General features: G+C 52.9%; 1 protein-coding gene across 1 annotated transcript in view; it reads left to right on the top strand.

Annotated features, from left to right (window-relative positions):
* OCRL (oculocerebrorenal syndrome of Lowe) overlaps window positions 1-13714 on the top strand; it is a gene marked incomplete at both ends in the record, with an annotated part of 16334 nt that overhangs the window by 752 nt on the left and 1868 nt on the right. Inside the window, 16 exons of the mRNA XM_010010729.1 lie at window positions 277-315; window positions 949-1059; window positions 1134-1229; window positions 1615-1735; window positions 1824-1985; window positions 2494-2595; window positions 3053-3167; window positions 4643-4759; window positions 4879-5066; window positions 6062-6173; window positions 7218-7327; window positions 8254-8389; window positions 9287-9397; window positions 9726-9891; window positions 10110-10345; window positions 13132-13155. Of these exons, the coding sequence (XP_010009031.1) occupies window positions 277-315; window positions 949-1059; window positions 1134-1229; window positions 1615-1735; window positions 1824-1985; window positions 2494-2595; window positions 3053-3167; window positions 4643-4759; window positions 4879-5066; window positions 6062-6173; window positions 7218-7327; window positions 8254-8389; window positions 9287-9397; window positions 9726-9891; window positions 10110-10345; window positions 13132-13155 (1946 nt within the window). The remainder of the gene's footprint in view (window positions 1-276; window positions 316-948; window positions 1060-1133; window positions 1230-1614; window positions 1736-1823; window positions 1986-2493; window positions 2596-3052; window positions 3168-4642; window positions 4760-4878; window positions 5067-6061; window positions 6174-7217; window positions 7328-8253; window positions 8390-9286; window positions 9398-9725; window positions 9892-10109; window positions 10346-13131; window positions 13156-13714) is intronic.

Genomic DNA, 13714 nt, shown 5'->3' with positions numbered 1-13714 from the left:
TCAAGTTCATTGTCAGGTTGGTCTTTCCCGGAGTGATTCTGAACCGAATGTCTGGGTGTTACAGAGTTCTGGATGTTGGGAACCTCCCCTGTGACTCTGGGATGGATGGCGGGAAGTGACTGTCCAGATAGGCCTGTGTCTTCTGCCAGAGCACATGAGTAGTGCAGATGCAGGTCACAGCTGCTCTGTGCCTGGCAGCAGGCAGTGTGCTTTCCAAGTGCTCGGTTACTGCAGCGTCCAGTGTGACCTCTCCTGATCCCATGTTTCTCTTTCTAGAGGCAGAAGAAACGCTGCTGATCGATATTGCTGCAAACAGTAAGTTTCATAACTGCAGTTGTGGGGCTAAAGCAGTTTTTGGGGATAAGGCTGGGCACTGCCACACACTCATTTTACCTTCAGAACCTCCCTCTGTGCTTTGTGCTTGTCTTTGGCCAAGCAGGGCTTGTCTTTCCCCTGATGATGTGCTCTTTGACAGTCAGGTCTCATGACAGACATAGTCTTAAATGCCCAGATTGAAATGTTGGCAGTTGGTCAAAGTTTAACTTCTTCAGTCCTTTCTCCAGGCCCTGCATTAATCTCAGAACCATCCTCAGGTCCCTTTGTCCCTCTGGCCTGTTCTTGAGCCAGGGTTGCAGTGGCCTCTGTCAGTGCTGACAGTGCTCTGGGTAGCCACCAGAGCTGCTTTCCCCTTGAGGAAGTTTCTCTCACACTTTTAGAGCTCACGGTAGGGAGGAGTATTCCCAAAACCTGGAGAACACAACTGGTGGTAGCCCAAGCTGGGGAGGGGGATCTCGGTGGCACAGGGCTGCTGGCTTAGGTGCAGATTTCCATTGGAAGCGATAGCTGGAAGCTGGCGTTCACTGGTGAGCTCAGAGGACACCCAGAATCCTGCCACTCCTGGGGTGCAGTGTCCACAGCCGCCTGGGCTGAGGGTGTCTGTGCCTGCAGCAGGCTGCAAGGTCCGGATCCAGGGCGAGGAGGCAGAAGAGCGGCTCTTTGAAATCCCGGATGAGGAGCGTTGCTTGGGGTTCCTGGCGGAGGTGCAGAGCGTCCAGGAAGGTAACAGAGCTGCAGGGTGTTGGGGTGGCCCCACTGCCACTACTTCCTCACTGGCCTGATGATTATTTTTCCAGCCCACCTGAAAGCTTCTCCTGCAGAGCCCAAGGGCTCATCCAGCTGGCACCAGGTGGAGAAGAACCTCCCGGGCCTCTCACAGGCCTCTTCTTCAGGTACCGAGCTGACTGTCACCTCTCACAGAACCACAGACTGGTTTGTGTTGGGAGGGACCTTAAAGCTCCTCCAGCTCCAACCCCCTGCCACGGGCAGGGACACCTTCCACTAGAGCAGGTTGCTCCAAGCCCCTGTGCCCAACCTGGCCTTGAACACTGCCAGGGATGGGGCAGCCACAGCTTCTCTGGGCACCTTGTGCCAGCGCCTCAGCACCCTCCCAGGGAAGAGCTTCTGCCTCAGAGCTCATCTCAATCTCGCCTCTGGCAGGTCAAAGCCATTCCACTGCTATTATCACCTGTGTTTTCACTTTCTGCGATCCTGCCTTCTTGATCTGAGCAGTTTTAAGTGGTTTCTCAGGCATTGTGCTGTTTTTTTTCATGGCAGGGGCTCTGGGGTTTGAGGATAACTTCAGCATCCTGAGCCTAGAAGAGAAAAGAAACGTTCAAAACCACCAAGCAGGCTCTCGCCGGGAGCCCCCCCCTCCTCCCATGGCTCAGAACAGGCAGTAAGTATCATGGAGAATCTGTTCCCTTTTTCCCTTCTCTTCCTAGACAGCAGAACCGGTTTTGAAGCTGCTCTCGCTTCCTTCCTAGATTCCACCGAGAGAGAGAAGGTTCATCCAGAGACCAGCCAAAAGTGACCAACACGATGCGCAAGATGTTCTTGCCCAGCAGCCAGTCGGGGCAGCGAGAGGGACTCATCAAGCACCTGCTTGCCAAGAGGGAGAAGGCGTATGTGAACCTTCACAACTTCAGGTTAGAGCTGTCCTGAGAGCAGCGTGTGTGGGGCCACGGCTCTGTCAGCTTTGCTGGGAACTCGCATCCAGCCTGGGTTTGAAACCTGACAGCTGCTGGTGTGTGTCCAGCTCGGGTGTCTGAGCAGGGGCGGAGCACGCTGAGGGGCAGCGAGTGTCCATGATGCAGCTTCACCTTGTGTGTGTGATTTCTTGACACCTTGCTTGGGTGGAGGAAGGATAAAGGTGCTGTCCCACCGCACTGTCCTAGTGCTGCCCCTCATGACATGGTGTTAAAAGAGCAGGATGTTCGCTGGCCCTGGTGAGACATCCTTACTTCTGTAGCATGATGAGTGTCACTGAAAACCAAGCCTAGAAGAGCTTCAGGTGCCCCGTAGCTGGCATGGCTCCGCGCTGGGACAGCTCACACATGTCTGCTCCCAGCATGGACGCTGCTCTGAGCCCCCTGGAGACACTGGGCTGACACTGTCACTGTGTTTTCTAACAGTTCAGCTGCTTCTGTGTTGCAGATTTTTTGTGGGAACGTGGAATGTGAATGGGCAGTCTCCAGACAGCAGCCTGGAGCCCTGGCTGGTGTGTGACACAGAGCCTCCAGACATCTACTGCATCGGGTGAGCAGCAGCCACCTTGTATGCACGCATGGTGCTGGGCTTCTTGCTGCTCCTGCTTGGATCCTGCTGGGCTCTATTTCTTACAAGCTCCTGTTGTGCTCTCAGAGGTTCCACAAAGCTGAGTTATGTTTCAGAGGAGCTGTCTGAGGGGAAAGTGCCAGTTGGATGAGGTGGAGTATTGGGTTAAAGGCTGGCGTGACATAACAAAACATCCCTTGGGGCATGCACAGAGCTCTCTGGTTCTCCTCCACCCAGAGTAATACTGGTCAGAGGCAGTTGCTGGCGTGTGTTGTGTAGGGTCTCAGAGGCACTGCGGGGAAATCCTGCTGCTGCATTTAGCACGTGGGAGTAAGGAGCTTCTCTTCCAAGAAGAGTTGTTGCAGGAGGCTTCTCATTGGCCTCCCTGAGGGTGAGCTGTCAGTGAGGTGGGACGTGCTCAGTGAACCTGGTTTTGTAGGTTCCAGGAGCTGGACCTCAGCACGGAGGCTTTTTTCTACTTTGATTCTGTGAAGGAGCAGGAGTGGCTGGCTGCTGTGGAGAAGGCCCTGCACCCCCACGCCAAGTACAAGAAAGTGAGTTCTGTTCAGCCCTGGGGGGCTGCCCCTTCCCAAGCACGGTGACTGGAGGAGCCAAGGATGTGTGCTGGGCACGTGTGTGCATGTTAACATGCCAGGTTAAATCTGGATGGTCTGTTGCTGCCCCACAGTTGTAACAGAATATTGTACTTTAATGCAGAAATTTATGAAGATGGGGATCAAAGGTGTTAAATACAAGGTGGGTGTCAGGGAGGTGATGTGCTCAACAGAATCCCAGCAGCGGGTTCAGGGTCTCTCTGTTGCCCTCTCACCCTTGTACTGTGGTAGCAAGATGTGTCTTGAGCTGGTAATTCAGTTAATAGCTTTTTCTTGAAGGAATGGGATAGTTTGTGAGGTGAAGTCTTCCCGAGGCTGCTGCCCTGGGACAGAACTCAGCTGTGGCAGCAGGACGTTGTTCTGGCTGATTCAGAGCAAGTTTATTTGTTCAGAGCTGGTTTTATCTGTGCTGTAGCAAATGTTTCTACCAGCCAGGAGTACATGACTCAGGTTCCCCTTCCACCTCAGCCCCCCTGTGCCTCTCACACCCCTGTCCTACTTGCTTTGGGTTGAGCTCGGTGGCTCTTCCACCTGAGCTGGGATTTCAGCTTCACCCCTCACTACACAAGCTTAATCCCAACACATCTGAATGGTTTTATGCCTCTAAAGGGAGCATGTGGGCTGTGGTCGAGGAGATTAGGCCTTGTTGCTGGCTTTCTAAGTTGTGGCCCCACTGTTTTGAAGGTACCAGCAGGTCACGGGCTGGGGAGTGCATTGGCATGGACAAAAGATCAGTGCAGACCTGAGCTCCCTGCTAGGACCATGCACGTCAGGGCTGTGGTAATGCCTCTGGGCTGAGCTCTGAGGTAGAGGACTTCCTAGCTCCAGGAAGAAGCTCTTTGCATTGGAGAACAAGGGCTTTCTGAAGAGCAGAGAGTTTGTGTAGCTAGGAGGTGGCTGCTTTTTGATACCCCACGTGTCAGGCATGTTTGCCTTGGGAAACAAGAACCCTTCTGTCTGTTCCTCACTGCCTCCGCGGTAGTTCTGAGTAAGCGAAGGTGAGCACTGACTGTCAGCTGGACCCGTGGTCAGCAGCTCTCTGCTAGAGCACTCAAGGTATCTCCCTCTGATGCTGACTTGAGCAGAGCCAAAGGCTGAGACATCACAAGCATCTCTGCTTCGTGTTCATTACACTCCTCTTGCCTCGTGAGATGAGTTTTGTTTGTAGGGAGGCAGCAGAGTGGGGACTACAGTGAGTTCAGCACAGCTGATGGCTACTGCGGGTGACAGATTGTCCTCCAGAACCTTGCTTTGGGACAGGAGGTCCTGTGGGTGGTGTTGCAAGCAAGGATTGCCTCCAAAACATGATGAGGAATGGGGAGAGCCAGAGAATGGGGGCAGCAGGCAGATCAGAACTGCTGCATCCCACTGCCAGGCTGGGAACTGAGGATCCAGGATCCCTTTTGCTGTTGCAGGTGCAGATGGTCCGTCTGGTTGGGATGATGCTGCTCGTATTTGCAAAGAAGGATCAGCTGAGCAATATCAGAGAGATCGTGACGGAGTCTGTGGGCACGGGAGTCATGGGGAAGATGGTGAGTCACCGGCACCGGTCCGTGTGAGAACAGCACGACCAGGTTTGTCCCAGTCTGAGCCCTCTGGTCTCCTCCCCGGGGCCTCTCCTCCTCTCACTGCTGCTCCCTGCTCTCCCCAGGGCAACAAGGGCGGCGTGGCCGTGAGGTTCGTGTTCCACAACACCACCTTCTGCATCGTCAACTCCCACCTCGCCGCTCACGTGGAGGACTTCGAGCGGCGGAATCAGGACTACAAGGACATCTGTGCCCGGATGAGTTTTGTAACCCCAGATGAGAGCCTACCTCATGTCAACATCATGAAACACGAGTGAGTTTGCTTGACCGGTTTCCCTTCTGAAGTGGTGCTGAATAATCCAAATCAGACTCAACCATGTGTGCAACAAAGCACATAAATGAAGTTTTCATAAATGTGATGCAAATGATTAATTTTTCTGTAGTTAACACTTAAACCATTTAAAAACTGGACATAAAACATAGACTGGATGGTAGTACAGAAAAAACCTCCAAATACTAGATTATCCTTGATTTCTGCTAGTGGAGATGTTGAGGTTTGGCTATAAGCAGGAAGAGTTTTGATACCAGAGAGGGACTTAGATTTTAATCTTTAAATGAAACCTTTATAGGGTAAAGAGTGAGTAGCACAAGTGTTTCTTTAGCTGCTGGTAATGGGAAGGGCAAAGGCCTGTTGGAAAGCCCAGAGAGGAGCAGGATCAGAGCAGGCACTGATGAGGTATGACTGGGACAGAAGCTCTTCAGGGACCCAGCTCTGCTTTGGCAGCAATGCCTCAGCCCATCTGTGCTAGGTGGGAGATGCAGCAGTGGCCTGGGCTGGCTGAGAGGAAGACAGTGGAAAAGGAAGTGGCAAAGCCGTAGTGTCAGAGGAGCCCGGCAGCCCGGCCCTGCGTAACAAGCCCTGTCACTGCCCTCTTCTGTGTACCAGCAGAGCCTCACTACTCGATGGCCTTCGTGTAGCCTGAGAGGTTATGAAGCTGCTGAGATGCTGCTTTCCCTTCGTTAGAGTTGGTGATGTTGTGGGGCTGTTTTCAGACTGAGGCAAGGTCCAGCATCTTCCAGTAAACCAAGTCTTCCATCCTATGAGGGATTCCCAAGGGGATGAGCTTAGTGCTGTAGTGCCAGAAATCCTGCTGCCAGACTCAATCTTTCATGTCTCCCTTTTGTTTTCCATGTGTCTCAACCTCAGCCTCCAGCCACCCACCATCCATTCTCCTACACCCTTCTCCCCTGCATGGCCTGTGGTACTAACTACTGGCTCTTCTTTTGCATGTTTGCCTCTGGTTTCAGTGTTGTCATCTGGCTGGGAGACTTGAACTACAGGCTTTGCCTCCCTGATGCCAGTGAAGTGAAAAGTCTCATCAGTAAGAATGAGCTTCAGAAGCTGCTGACATATGATCAGGTCAGTGAACTCTGCTAGTGTTTGCTCTGTACTTCCGAGGGCATCTTGTTTTGGGATGCACCTGTGCTTGGGAAGAGCTGGCAGATAAGTGTCTGTACATGTAGACACAGACCCTCGACAGAGCTGGGGGTGTCCTGGTAACATCGACCCCCCAAACAAAAGCAGATTGTACATTATAATGGTGTTCATTGGGTGACTCTGGCAGTTCCTGAATCTTTGCATCTCGGGAAAAGTTTTTCCTCTCCTACGTACAAACTACAGACTAACACATCAGAATTGGTAACAGCAGCAATAGCTGCTGCAGTCAGTGTTCTGGAGGAGGTCTTGATTCAGAGACCAGCACCTGTAGCCAGGGCAAGCCTCTATCTCAGCCAGGCTGACCCCATTTCTGTGCTGAAACTTTCCCCATGCAGCATTTTCTTGCAGCTCACTGAAAACTGGGACAGCACCAGGTGCGTCTTTAAGAGGAAGGGTTTTACCTGTGAAACATGAACAGAAATGGTGTGCCATCATCTCTTGACACACAACAGTGAATCTGGTTGATTCTGCTCTGTGGCTCATTTCTGTCCTGTGGGGCTTTGTGCAGTAAACAACTGTAGCTTGGATGTTTGTGAGGAAAACAACTCAGGAACAGGAAGGTGGTGCCAGGTTGTCAGCCCAGCACCCTGCGGGAGGCTGCTGCTAAAGTGATTGGCATGGAAGTATTAATGATGGTGATGCTTAAGCCTGAACACTAATGAAGGTGTTTAGCCCAAGTGGAGCAACTAATATTTCCCTTTAGTGTTGTTTTCTGTCTGCATGTTCTGGGGGGCAGCATTGTGCCAGAGGGTGCTCAGTCTGGTTAGGAAACATTCCACTCCTGCTGAGGTTTTACCTTTGTTGAAGGTTTGAGGTCTGAGGGGTGGTTTGGGGGTGTCTGGTGAACCCCACAGCCCCAGGCTGCAATTATTCTGCCTGTAGATCCAGTCTCTGACACTGCTCTGTGTGTTGGGGGGGTGTTTGGGTGGGTTTGGTGTGTTTTACAGTGTTCTTTCTCTGCTTTAGCTGAATATTCAGCGCACTCAGAAGAAAGCGTTTGCAGATTTCACCGAGGGAGAGATTAAATTCATCCCCACATACAAATATGACTCTAAAACAGACCGCTGGGACTCCAGGTAAATCACCTGCCCATGCACACCTTTACCTGTGACACAAAAAGCATAAAACTTGACTTCCTCCTTCCTGGAGCTAGAAGTCTCTCCCAGTGCTGTGCTGGTGGCTGGAGTGCACAGACAGCTTTGCAGTCCTTTGTCCCTGTTGTCTGGAATAGGCAGAGCCTGTGTCCATTGAGCAGGGGCATGCCTTAAACCTCAGTTGCTGATGATTCCAAAAGATGAAGTGGGTGAAGCGTGCACTCAGGTGGCCCTGCACTGGGGGGGAGGGGTGTTCTGCTACCAGAGACAGACAAAGGGTGTGAAAGGAATTGGAGAGGTTAAGGAAGCTCTCTCTGAGTCAGCCTGTCCCCTGACCTGCACACAGTGGTTCCTGCTTGGTGCCTCCCACTGGTATTCCTGCGTCTGCTGCAGAAGTTTGCTCCAAATGGAGAAACTCCCAAGGAGGACTTTCAAAACATGCAGTGATCGGGTTTTACTCTGCCTGTGTGTATGAATCGGCACAGAATCCGCAGAATGACAGCCAAGGATTCAGAGTTCATAACATAGTAGTAATAGCTGAGTAGACTTTCTGTAGTGGAAACAATAGCAATGGATCGGACTGTAGTGGGCAGAAAGATCTGGCAGCAAAAGAAACCAGGGCAGCCTGGGTCACAGTACACATGGATTCAGGCCATGGAAGCAGCCATGGCTGAGGTTGGTTTGTTTCCTGATGCTGGAAAGGACGGGGAATTTCAGCTACTGCTTAGGGAAAGGGGAAGAGAGCAGAAGAAATAGCGTGGTGTTTGGGTGGAGGGAAGTGATGGGAGTTCAGCCCTTCTGCAGAGGCAGTCAATGGGGGTGGCTGAGCTGCCAGGCTGAGAGGAGCAGCAGCTCGGGTGCTTCACTGGGATTGCTGGATGTCCCTGGCAGCCTGTTTCCCTTTGCAGTGGGAAGTGCCGTGTGCCGGCGTGGTGTGACCGGATCCTCTGGAGAGGAGGGAACATCACCCAGCTCCGCTATGGCAGCCACATGGACCTGAAGACTAGTGACCACAAGCCCGTCAGCGCTCTCTTCCGCATCGGGGTAACGACTCTCATGTGCTGGGGTGGGATCAGCCCTGCGTTCCTTCAGGAGGGGCTACGGAGTCAAGGCACGTCCACTAGAGCTGTTGCAGGGGGACAGAGTAGTAAAGCCAAGGTGCATCCGTGGAGGAAGTGTGCTGCTGAGTGCCAGCCCCTACAGCAAACAGCGTGGGGCTGTGGCTGGGCTGTGCACGCAGGACAGGATCACCCCATGGTAGCGGGGGAGATCTGGGGTTTACCCCAGCTGGTGTGGTCATGCAGTGACTGCAACTGACTGCTTCAGTGGTGCTGCTTGGCTTCCAGGGTGTAACCCAGGATAGCTGCTGCTGCTACAGTCAGCAAGCTGCTGGTTTCTTTCCTCCACAAGGAGACACAGCAGAAACCTGCAAATAGGTGTCCCTGCTGTTGCAGTGTTGATTCTGATGCGTTAAGGGTGCGTGTCACTGGTTCACATCTGGATTTCTGTAGTGTTGAACAGCTGGCAGCAGGCTTGGGTTCCCGAGCTTGCCAAGTGGAGACAGTCCATGTCCATATTTGCTATCTCCTACTCATTAGATAGCTCAGGTCTCCTTAACGGAGAGCTTTTCTCCTCTTCCTCTGGAGAATCATGTGCAATGCTGTGGGGTGGAAGTGCTGTCCCCCAGAGACCACCCCCAGGAATCTCCCAGCAGTGTGGTCAGGGGCCAGGAAGACCCAGGTAACATCAGTGGGGGTAAAACAATGAGTGAAGTTGCACACGCAGCTTGGAGGTGCCTCCACATGTGTGACTTCTCTCAGCCTCCCAGCTGCACATAGCAAGTGCTTAGAGAAACAGTTCACTCCTGCAGCTAGCTCGTGATCGAAGAGTCCTAGTGAAGGGGGTCAGGAAGTTTGCTGAGTGTTTCCTGGTCTCCCACAGGTGAAGGTTGTGGATGAGCAGAAGTATCGCAAGTTGTTTGAAGACATCGTTCGCTTAATGGACAGAATGGAGAATGACTTCCTGCCTTCGCTGGAGCTAAGCAGGAGAGAAGTGAGGATGAAACCTGCCACTTCCCACCTTGTCACTTCCCAAACACAGCAGCCATGGAAGTGCTAGAGCTACTTTTAAAGACTTTGATTCAGTAAACTGAATTATGGGAAATTGAACTTTATCCGTTATCTTATGCTCAGGAGTTGGATTAGAAGGGATATCTTAGAAGGGACATTTTGGCTTGGCTTCTTGGCAAGTCTTCTGCTGGGAGTCCCGCTTTGTGTGGGCACTTCCCATCATGGGCTGCCACTGCACAGTGTGTGCGTCCCCTACCCTTGTGTCCCCTCCTGGCTGCTAACCTGGTTTGTGTTTTCTCTTTGCTCTGCAGTTTGAGTTTCAGAATGTGAAGTTCCGTCAGCTGCAGAAGCAGAAGTTCCAGATCACCAACAATGGGCAGGTCACCTGCCACTTCTCCTTCATTCCCAAGCTGAATGACAACCACTACTGTAAGCCATGGCTGCGGGCTGAGCCCTGTGAGGGTTACCTGGAGCCAGGTGAGGTTCACCATGGTTTCTCCAGTGTGTGCTGGTGTGGACTCCCTCCCCACCTCCATCCTGTCCATCGTGCTATTCCCATGTCTTGCCTTTTTTGCCATTGTTCCTGGCTGTTTGTCTTCTTGGTTTTGTGGCCTTGGTCCCTGCCTCTGTATATTTATCCTTGTCACCCCTCTTGGAGAGTGCCTGCAAGTTCTTGAGAGTTCTGTCTGTTGCAGATGAGAGCACGGACATCTCCCTGGATGTGTACGTCAGCAAGGACTCGGTGACCCTCCTGAACTCTGGTGAGGATAAAATCGAGGATATTCTTGTCCTTCACTTGGACCGGGGGAAGGATTATTTCCTCACCATCAGTGGGACCTACCTGCCCAGCTGCTTCGGCACCTCCCTGGAGGCCTTATGCCGAATGAGACGACCGATCCGAGAAGTTCCAGTCACCAAACTCATTGACCTGGTGAGTAGCAGCATTCTGGAGTAGCTCCCTAACAGGGAGAGAGCAAATTCCCCTCTCTTTACCCCTAAAAGCAGAAGTGATGCCCTCAGTGTAGGTCAGTGGCACTGGCTCCAAGCTGATGCACTTTTTCTGGAGCTTGATGTGCTCCTTTGTTCTTTCCCTCCACCACAACCAATGGCTTTGGACAGCCTGTGCTTTACCCCCCAGTTTCTGAGTAGGTTCTAAATGTTGTTTAGAGGATCAAAAAAGGGATCCCAGCACCTTGTGTTTTGTGTTACTGTCATGCTGGTGCTGGCAGGCTCAGCTGGGTGGCACTGCTGTGTCACAAGAGGTATGCCTGAAATGCTCTCCTCTGAGGTGCCCGGGCTGCTCCTGCAGTGACAGGGCTCCAGGATCCTTTTGCTTCTGCTGGTTGTGGCACTCACACTGCTCAGGGGAAGGAACAAGCAGAAGCAGGACCGAGGGAAGGACTCTGGTGCTGGTCAGTATGCTGATGAGCGCAGCTCAGCCTGTGGTTCAGTCTCGCAGCCTCTCTGGCCATTTCCTCTCCCACTGAGCACCGTGACCCAGCTCTCCAACAGCCACACCAGGCTCTTGCTGCCTCCCACCATTCCCACCTTTGGCTGTGTCTACTTTTCTCCCAGGCCCAATGTACAGAAAGGCTGGTTTTGTACCAGAGTTCTGGTTTTACCATCACAAGATCAGGTGAAGCAGGGCCCCGGAGGTGAGATGCAGGTTTTGCCACCTACATTCACGCAGCTCATCCTGGCCGCAGGCTGCTCGTGCTCTTCAGGGTTCAGTTGAAAGTCAGTCTTGTTCTGGAAGTGTGTTAGCTTGGTCTGGAGCATCTCATTGTTCTTGGGGGCTGTTCCACCTGCCTTTACCTGCTCAGTGCTCAGCAATTCTCACTTGATGGACAGGAACTTGGGCCCACTCTTAACTTTCTGCCCTCACAGACACATGTTGTTGCTTTTCTAAGAGTACTTTGAGGCTTTTTCTGCTTCCTTTACCTTCTTCTGTTACCCAGTGAAACATACAGAAGTACAGGAAGCAAACCAGGTACAGGAAGCAAACCAGTCAGAGAAGAGTACCCTGTCCCCATATCTCCAGCATAGAAACAGTCTCTGCTGTTGGTGAGGTCAGTGTGACTGCAAGACCTTGATCGGAACAGGTTAAGCAAACTCAAGGAGCACGATGTAACTGCTCAAAGAAAAGTGCAGTCACTTGGATTGTAAAGCTGCTGTCATGTTAGAGCTATTTTTAGGTCTTTTGGCTTTGATCATACCTGTGAGCTGGGAGATGCCCAGGGGCAGGAGGAGCCCTTCCTGCAGGCAGAGCAGTGCCTGTGCTAACCCAGAGGTGTTCTGGTCCCATTGTGTGATTTCACTGAGGGTTGTGTGCACAAGGCAGGCAGCGTGTGTGTGTCGAGAGCCATTTCCCCTCCTGCACGTGGGTGCTCGTCATTCACTGCACTGAGTGCTTTTCTCAGCCCAGCTGGGCTCTTGTGTGTTGTCTTCAGCAGAGGGAGACCTGGAGAACAAGCAGGGCCCGAGAGGTGGTTTGGTGCAGGGTAGCAGAGGGCAGGTGGGAGCTTGCTTGGAAATGGCTCCTGGTTCTCCTGGGAGAAGCTGCTGACGCTTGAGCATCCCGCCTTTGGGATTTCAGTGCTAGTGTCTCATCCTGGGTTTGTCTTGGGATCTTACTGTGGACTTTAAAAAGCCTCTTGAGGAATCTGTGCCAGGAGCCCATTTAGTCTCACGGAGCCAATGGTGCTGAACAGCACAGAAGAGAGGTGAGCAGCAGGGCAAGCAGTCAGGTAGGTGGGAGTGAGGCTGCTGAGGTGACTTGGAAGGGAGCAGGCTCCTGTGCAGCCTGGCTGGCTGCTTCCCAAACCTGGGACTGGGAGAGGAGCCTGCACCAGCCCGTGTTCCGAGCGAGCTGTGCCCTGCAGGAGGTTGGGCTGTTGTGGCTGAGTGAGCCCCCAAAGGCAGCAGCACTACAGGACTCACAGGGCAGCATCAGGATGTCTGTGGCTGTGTCAAGCTCAGCCCTTGAATGTGTTTCAATTGCTCCTACCCTGAAATGCTGATCCACCAAACTCAGCTTGGGCAACCTGCTTCAGTTTCCTCCTGTGGGCTCCATTCAACAGCTTCTTCCCTCTTCCCCACCAGCCTGCAGTGTACTGGTGGATGCTGGATGTCAGGGTTGCCCAAGGGATGGGACTTGCAGCCTGGAGGGGCTTTGGTGAGCTCCTTGCAGCGTGCTAATGCTATTAGGTTGAGGCAGCCCAGGGTTTTGAGCACAAACACTCATTTTCCTGACCATGCACAAAGCTGCTTAGGGGGCCTGGCAGCTCCACAGCAGCCACATGCTCAGGAACACAGATTTAGGCTGGTGAATGTTTTATCTCTAGCCTGGTCATGGGGGAAGGTGGCTGAAACCATGCAGGGAATTACTGATTTCTGACCAGAAAGATTCAGGAAGGGGAACTTCATCCTGGCGGACACCTCTCAGGCTGGGCTGTTCTGTGTGTGAGCAGCGCTGCTGCCAGGCCCCTGTGAGGAGTTGGTACAAACCCTGGTGAGGCTGGCCATCATGTGAGCAGGATTTGTGCTCACTGGCAGGCAGGTCTCTTGCAGCAGGTTTAACTTTGGCCGTGTCAGCAGAATGTGTGAGGACCTGGCTTGCACAGGCTTCTGTGATGCAGACTGGGTTTCTGCTTGCTCGGAGCGTGGTTCTCCCCATAACCATACTTTTTCCTCTTCTCTCTTTCCCACCGCTCTCAGGGAGAAGACAGCTTCTTAGAAAAGGTAACACAACCCCTTGCTGGGGTCCTGCTTCCTATGACCTGTCTGTGATGAATGAGTGTCCCTGTTGCCTGCTGCAGAGGGAAGGGGAGGGGGTGCACAGGCAGCCCTTGTCCCAGCAAAGCCCCTTAGCACCACTGTGGGCTGGATGAGAACTGCATCCCACCCATCCCACACCTCCCATCCACTGCCAGAGCACAGGGTGACCCCACAGCCAGGATGGAGCCCAGTTTGCTGCTTAGAGCTCCCCTTATTGTGGCAGCAGTGAGGCATTCCCAGAACCCATTGGCACCCTGTGGCGTACCCGAGTTGGCTCTAACCGTGCCCATTAGGTGGGGTTCACCTCAGCACCCTGTGCAAAGGGGGCTGAATTAAACACTGACGTGTTCTGCTCTTTCCATCTTGCTGTGTTCAGCAAGTGAGGCCTTACGGAGGCTGAGGAAGGGCCTTGCACAGGGACAGATGTTCCTCTGCTGCCTCGCAGCCCCCAGTGCAGGATCCCTGCTTTGCCTTGCACTGGTGCTCTGCACTGGAGGCCGAGCGGGTCAGATCTGTCACTGAA

This window comes from Nestor notabilis, unplaced genomic scaffold (genome assembly GCF_000696875.1).
Source record: "Nestor notabilis isolate BGI_N333 unplaced genomic scaffold, ASM69687v1 scaffold9603, whole genome shotgun sequence".
NCBI lineage: Eukaryota > Metazoa > Chordata > Aves > Psittaciformes > Psittacidae > Nestor > Nestor notabilis.
Note: the sequence above shows the minus strand (reverse complement) of the source record. Positions and strands in the feature narration are given on the sequence as shown.